The 7,709-nt window shown below is 44.5% G+C and overlaps 1 protein-coding gene across 3 annotated transcripts in view; it reads left to right on the top strand.

The window, feature by feature from the left end:
* Window positions 1–7,556, top strand: part of NEK6 (NIMA related kinase 6) — a 61,723-nt gene extending 54,167 nt beyond the window's left edge. For all 3 annotated transcript variants that reach the window (XM_030506749.1, XM_030506750.1, XM_030506751.1), the window contains exons 9-10: window positions 2,085–2,198; window positions 5,824–7,556. In XM_030506749.1, coding sequence (XP_030362609.1) covers window positions 2,085–2,198; window positions 5,824–5,934 — 225 coding nt within the window. In that variant the 3' untranslated portion in view covers window positions 5,935–7,556. The remainder of the gene's footprint in view (window positions 1–2,084; window positions 2,199–5,823) is intronic.
* The last annotated feature ends 153 nt before the right edge of the window (window positions 7,557–7,709 follow it).

Consider the following 7,709-nt stretch of genomic DNA (forward strand, 5'->3'; position numbering starts at 1 on the left):
CTTCAACCTCAGGGTCTGCAGGGTTTATGAGGAGTAGCTTAGCATTAGTATTGATAATAGTGGTGAAACTCAGAGAGGTCAAAGTGTGCCCATTCCCCAGCCTGCTGCTTTGTGCAGCTGTTAAAGGTGTAATTCCTCTTCTTGCTCATCCTGCAGCAGAGCACAGGAAATGTCACTAGCACAGCAGATATCTCAAGCTACGTTATATGAAGCCTTACCAGACAGAAAATTGAAGAAGCCTGGAATTTTCTGAGATGTTTTGGGGAGCTTTGTACTCAGTTCATTCTGTCTTTCAGTGTAATTTGGATAACTTTCTATATTCTGTGTTGCCATTTATAAGCCTCTTTGGATAACTGATAAATACCTCTGGAAGAGCTTCCTGAAAGGTATTTCAGTCTAGTGATACATAAGGAGATAACTTAGGAAATTTGGCCAGAAATACATCTTATTACTTATAATTGCTGAGAACTCATTGCAGAGGGTCTCTTACCTTGGCTGTCTTGTGCAAGGTGACCCCTTACAACTGAGTCATAGAGTAACCAACTTGCAGATAAGCAAGGAAGAAACACAAGAACTTTACTTAAAAGATAGGTTTATGATTTAAACCAAGGATAATCCATCAGTCTTGATTCCTAACTGCAGGATAATAGATTGGAGGACCTGGTATTGACTTTTTTTTTTTTAACTCTGCTGGGAGCTTGCTGTGTGTGTCAGCAACAAGACAGCATTCCTCAGATGGCTTTCACAGTGCATGGTAATGAGCAAAAGACTAATAATCATCAAATAACCTCTTATTAAAGCCATAGTGAGAAGCATCAACTTCAGCTGGCCTCAGTATGAAAAGCTTGCCAATTTGGTGTGCCTTGTAGCAAAATGGTTTAAAAAGATCTAAACAGAGCAGATAATTTCCACCATTCTCCAGTGGTGCTTCATTAGAAGGAGGTATCGCTGTGCTGTGTGGGGCTGCCTCTGACAGGCACGAGGGGGACGAGCAGCGCTTGAGTAACGCCCTGGACTAATCAGCAGATGGGCTCAGCATGGTCAGTGACTGCAGGGGGTCTGCTGGGCTTGGGTCCTGGTGGGGGGACACGAGAAGGAAGGTGCTGTGCTCATCCTGTGTCCCTTCAGTAGACACAGCTTAGGCCACACGCTCCAAGTTCAAAAAGGCTTGTGTTGCTACGGCTGTTTTTCTGAGGCTCAGCATGTGGTGGTTGTTACGACCTCCTGGTTGAGGACTTTCAGTGTGAATGGTTTTCCACACACAAAGATGCAGTTTCCTTCCTGAGACTTAAGGATAATATAAACATTTCTTTGTAAGGAGTCCCTGCGTGCCCTGGAAGGAATTCTTTCCCACCCAGAGCCTCCCATCGTGCTCTCCTTGCTGTGTGAACAGCCTGTTTATCTTGGACATCTGTCATATTTTTGGAGATGCAAATGCTGGATTCATAAAACAGAATTGAAAGAGGAAAAAGAGCAGATTGATTAGGAAAAGTTTCAGTAGTTTGGTTCCCAAATCTGCCTGGGATACTCTTTTCTAAATGGCAGATTTCTGGCAGGAGGAGATGTTTGTTTTGAGGTCGGTTGGGTTGTTTTAAAAGGCTGAAGTACATTCCTCATGCTTACAGGATTCTTTGTATTCTAGGTTGTTGAATGTCCAAAAATAACCCATTTATTCTTCGTAGCAGTCTATTAAAAATCTACCAGTTGCAGAGAGCAAATGAACTGAATGTGGTCATAACCGAGGAAGATTGAAAGCAGGACATGTTATCAAAGAAGAGATGATTGTGTTCATGAGAAGTTTTCATAGTTACCTTTGAGCCAGTTGGTTTCTAACTGATTGGCCTATGGTCCAAGCATCCTGTTTCTTGTTTAGTTGGTTGATTGGTGTTTTGGGGTTTTGCTATTTTAAAAAAGGTACTTTTCTCTGTGCAAACAGAAGCAGCTTTGGCTGTGGGCAGTCTCAGAGAGCAACATCATCATCTGCTCACTGTCAAAGAACAAAATTTGTTCTTGCAAATCAGCAGTACTGAGGGCTATGAAATCCTTTGCATTTCTGAAACATTTTCTGTTTTTCTTCTCTCCAGATGGCAGCTCTTCAGAGCCCTTTCTATGGAGATAAAATGAACCTGTTTTCTCTTTGCCAAAAAATAGAGCAATGTGACTACCCACCTCTTCCAGCCGAACATTACTCTGAAAAGGTAAATTGGGAGTGTTTTTGCAGGGGGATGTGGTGGGGGTGCAATGAGGTTCCTCCCTGCTCAGGGCAAAGGGAATGCAGGAGGAGAAACTCCCCCATCCAAGGCAGAAGAGGTGGCCAGAGTGTGCTGGGTACCTTTAGGGCTGGCTGAGGAAACTATTGTGATATCTGCATACTGACAAGCTAAATAAGACAGAAAAGATTTCTAATTTGGGTAACATTGTGAAACAAAGCCTGACGCTGGCAAAACCCAGCAGTGAGCAGTGGGAAAGCCCTGTCCTTCGCTTCCTTTCCCTTCAAACAGCATACCCTAAAACATGCTTAAATTCTTGTGAAGTCTTTGGTGTGTAACAAGGGGAGAATGGTGGTTCTTAAGAAAAAGAGAGGGAGAAAGCTCTTCAGTTTAGTGCAATAAGCATCTCTACAGCAGTTGTTCAGGGGACTTTTAAGCCTGGTCTTTGCACGTGTGCGAGCAAGGGATGTAGAGCAGTAGCTGAACCAGAGCATGTAAAACCCTGTCCCTGTGCGTGCTTGCTCGGTGGTGTTTCACTTCAGCTGCACACACATGTATTGGTTTTGTTCAGGCCCTTTTGAGATGGGTTTAACATTTTTTTTCCCTTACCTAGGCAAAGCAGCTGTTTTTCCTTACCTCCTCATTCCGTTACAGTTGCCTTCTATTTGAAAGGAAATGGCTAATGTAATTTTAAATGTTCACCATATCCTTTGGGGTTTCTCTTTTGTTTTATTCTACCTCAGAGTTCTGAGGAGCGAGAGGCAGGATGCGGGGGAAATACTGTATGTGGCCTGGTCTCCACCCTGAGAGGGACCCTGCACCACACGTTTTACCATTTACTTAGATTTTACTTGCTGAGTAACTCGTGCAAAGAGATCATTTGAGAACTGTTCTGGAAAAGTGTATTTTTTTAATCTTCTCTTCCCCAAGCTGCCGCAGCAGCGAGGCCTGGCTCGTGCATTCACGTTTGCCATGCTGTTGTAGCATGCATTTCAGGATATGCCTGCTGGCAGCAAGAATTAGTGTAAGTTGACAGATGTGTTTCCTGTCTTTACAATTACTGTCTGTTTGCTTCCCTCTGGCAGTGCTAAAGAGTGTGTGTAGTGTAGTGATACAATCCAGGGTGAGAAGGATGGTTTTAAAGCTAAAAGGCGCCAGGTCCCAGAGAACTAGACTCCAGATGGTGTTCATACACTATTAACAGAATGCTTGACAAAGTCTGGGGAGGGCTGTGCCTTTGGCTGTAGCTCATCTCGCTGCATTAGCTGCTGCTTCCTGAAACCACAGAGAGCTTCGATTTTGTTGAATGTTAGAATGTGACTCCACCGTGAACAATACTCGGTTTAGTACATGCTTTTGAAGATGGCATTTTCAGATGCTTTTGGAGTGGATAGCCAAAGGAAAAGGTGTGTTGGTGTCTCCGTGCAGCCAGGCTCGATAACCCAGGCAGGCAGGATCAGAAACAGACCAAGTTGCACCATAAGGAATTTGTTGTTCCTGCGGGTGGTTACGTTGGTCTGGATGTATGTGTTTTCCTTCAGGAGCGGATGTCTCCATTTTAGATTGAAAAGGCTGAGTCTTTACAACCGCTCTGTTATTGTCCCTGCTGCAGGTTTGTGAGTGATGTGGGGAAGCAGTAAAAAGCCTTTACATCCTCCTGCCCAAAGGCAGGGGTGAGGATTAGGCCGTGCCATGCTACCAAAGCTCTTTGCGATGCTCCGGAGCCATTGGTGTATCTCCTTCACCTCGCAAGTGAAGCTTCAGGCTGCTGCTGATCCCATGAGTATTTTAGTTGCAGCCTTGCTTTAGATGAACAAGGCAGAACATTTATGGCAGAATTCCTGCTTTAATGGTGTTTCCTTTCTGCGATGTCCCTCTTCTCTGTACCCTTTGTGGCTAACCAGTGCAAACCCTGCTGTGATCAACTGCTGTCCTGCTTGTAGCAGGGGGAGGAGCTGGGACTCCGGCCAGGATCAGTTTTCCATATCGGGAACAAATTTGCTGGTAACTGGAGATCCTGGTTGGTGCTTCTCCTGGCTTGGTCTGCCAGTTCCCTGTAGGTGATGGTGAAACGCCTGTGCTGTCCTGGGCATTGACTGAACAGAGCTTCCCACCTGTGTTTAAGTGCTGTATTTACATGGGAGCACAGCTGCTGGTTGGACAAATCGTGCTGATAGCACAGGGTCTGTCAGAGCTCTAGAAGCATTTTAGTTTGTTTGTAGGCATTTTGTGGTGATCTTGTCTGAGCAGGGTTAAGGTACGTGTTAAACCTTCGGGGTGTCAGGGTTACAAAGGCAGCACCCTCTGTCCTCAGATGGACCAGAAAACGTCACAGCAGGTACGAGAGGATGGGCCAGGCCGTGGGGTGGGTTTGCTCTGGAGGTGGCCTGCTAAGAGGGGTCGTGTTGCTCTCTCTGCACACAAAATGATGGGGAAGGTGGTGAGCAGGAACTCTATTACAGTGTGTCCCTGCTGCTTGTGCTGCCTGTGCCACCCCCTAGGAATCCCCCCTAGATGTGCACGGGCCCAGTGATGACTGAACCATGGGCCCAGCTCCATCCAGAGCTGAAAACCTCACTCGAGTAGGCTCAGTGCTGCAGCTGAAGCCGTGTGCTTGATAGCTGTATGGGCATGCTTTTAATTACCATTAAAATAATTGGCACTGTGGCTACTGGGAGGATGTGAGAAGATCAGAGGCTCAAGGCTGTTTCTCCTGGTGCCTCGGGGGTACGAGCAGCTTTCAGTGTCTGTATAATTAAAAGCTACAATCTTTCATGTGCACAATAAAGAGGGTTGGGAGGTGGGGAGGCTTCAGCCCTTCTGCATTTTGTTTATTAAACATAATCAATGACCAGTCTCTCTTCTTCACAAAGGTTTTCAGGAAGCCCTGGTGTCTGACAGCCAAGCTCCAGTATCTTAAAGATACACAAGTGCTGGTCAGACTTCTTACACTGAAAAGCTTGAACTGGCTTATGACAAGGGATTGATTGATGTGGGAAGGGACGTGCAGTTGTCAGACAGGAGAGCTCTGTTCCAGCTTCCCTCTTTCCTCAGAGTCCACTTTCATGGACAAGTCCATCAGTCAGATTTCTGGTAGTGATCTTGGTTTCCCTTCAATCCTTATACCTCCCTCTGCCCCCAGCCAGGACCTCCTCACTCCTGTCTTGTGCTTCCTACTCCTTTGGACCACAGGCTGATGACAGTGGTCATCTCTGCTCTGGTTTTCTGAGGTAAATCAAAAACCCCCCAGGAAAAAAAGATTTCTATTTTTATAAAAGGTTTTGAACCTCCCGGTGTCAGAGCTGGTGGTTGCATCCTCTGCAGAGCCCACCAAACCCCGAGCACAGTGTAAATGATGACGTCAGATCCACTGGGTTGTTGTGTGGAAAATTTAAATCTTCAGCACACAAGAATTGGTGGAAAAGGTTCTTCTGGCCCTTTTGTAGGGTGACACACAGGATGGACAGATGGATGGACACACACCCAGGAATGTCTGCATTAGGGTTCTTGGCTCCTGTCCTGGCTTCCAGTGGTTGGACAAACATTCCTGTAGCCTTTTCCAAGAAGTCAGCGGATCCATTCACGTCTGCGTGTCTGTTTTCTTGTCTTTCAGCTGCGGGAGCTGGTCAGCATGTGCATATACCCTGATCCAGATCAAAGACCTGACATTGGTTACGTGCACCAAATAGCAAAACAAATGCATGTGTGGACCTCCAGCACATGAAGCATCTGCAGCCGCTCTCGAGAAGCCAGCACAGCTCAGTCTTACTTGAATTCTTTTTTTCTCAGCTGAAACCGAGTGGTGCCTTGTCACCCCCGCGAGAGGGTTGAGCACTCGTAGCAAGAGGCTCCATTATTTCTGCAGGTTATTTGACAAGGACTCTTACGCCGTGGTCATGCTTTAAAGTGAAGATTCTGTGAGGTATTGCAAGTGATTAGTTTTTCGTTGTTGTTGTTTTTTTTTTTTTCTTCCAGGCCAATAACATGTTACAGATGTAGATCATTTAAGGGTCCTTTCTTAAAACTGTCGTGTGTAATCTAGGATAGATATTAACAAGGGTGCGGGTTTGCTGCATCCCCTCTATCTTAACTGTAATGTGAACTATTGAAATAATTCCTTCAGTGAAATCACTTTATACTAGTGTAAGAATTACAGTAGATTTTGTGTAATTTGTATAACTGCTACTTTGCCTCTTCTGCAAATGTTCAATAGCAAATCCAGTTTTTACTTCGTATATTTTAAAGCAGCCATTTATGTGTTTTTATTAATTCCCTCTTCCTCAGACACAGGAACTGGGAAAGGTTGGGGGGGTGGGAACCCATTTCTTTTAAGAGTTCTCTTTTTTTTTTTTATTTTTAATGGAAAATGTGGAGTGAGTATTTTGCTGATGCATTGATCTGTTAACCTGGCTACAGCCAATAAGATGAGTTAAGGATGTACCTGGGGACAGAGACGAACATGCCAACAAACCAACCCAAACCAAGCATTGCTCCTGTAAGGAATTGTTCTTTATACTTATTTTTCCCATTTGGCATGATTCTTTTTAGACTACAGGTCCTTGTTAAAGCCCAGTGTTGTATCCAAGCCAGCTTGATTTTGGTGAAGCTACTTCTACGCGCTCAGTTTTACGTCGGGTACTGTAGGTAGAACTGAAGCAAAGCAGTGTTTAAACATTCTTTAAACAGAAAGAAGTCAAATGCTTTGTGTGTCTAATTCTCCATAAGGATCAGCCCCGTCTGTTCAACTGTGAAAGCTCATTTACAGAATGTGAATTTTTATAAAAGATCTCCACCTGATTTGAAGGAGTCGTCTTTAACTACACGGAAATTTTCAACCAGCTAAATTCATTCATTGAATCAATGATTTGTTTCATTACTGTCGATGAAAAATAGTCACTGCTTTAGGAACAAACGTGGATTCACGTTCAAGTGTTTCCATTTCATGTGCCTGTTCAAAGGAACAGGCTGCACTTAATGTTCTGGAGGGCTCCAGTGGGGGAAGGCACACGCCTGTCCTGTGGCAGCGCTGCTTCCATGTGTGATGGTGGCTAATGCCAAAATGTACATTTGTGTGTGACAGTTCAAATGCAGCCTGTGCCTGTTGGTGTTTTTTTTTTTTCTTAAGAGAAGTGTACAATCCTTAATTTTTTGGAAATAAATAGGATTAGGGTTAGAGGGTTACCTACATATATACGCTTTTAGTGGATTTTTTTTTTAACCTAATTTGCTCTACTTAAAGGAAAACTGCAGTGCCATCTTCAACTCCATCCCATCGAATTTTGAACTATTTATATAGGCTAGCAAGGAAAAGCTATTAATTGCTGTGAATAAGGTTGGTATCATTAATGCAAAGTGCCATTTCATTGAGTCTTTTCTCAGCAGAAAGTTGAGCCTGCTGCTCTCCTGAGAGGCAGGAAATTCAAATCAGCATGAGAATGTAGTGGAGGCACCAAATTGCTTCCCCTGTTCCCATGCTAACATGGTTCATTTATACCCGGC

Source organism: Strigops habroptila, chromosome 15, assembly GCF_004027225.2.
Source record: "Strigops habroptila isolate Jane chromosome 15, bStrHab1.2.pri, whole genome shotgun sequence".
In the NCBI taxonomy this organism is placed as follows: domain Eukaryota; kingdom Metazoa; phylum Chordata; class Aves; order Psittaciformes; family Psittacidae; genus Strigops; species Strigops habroptila.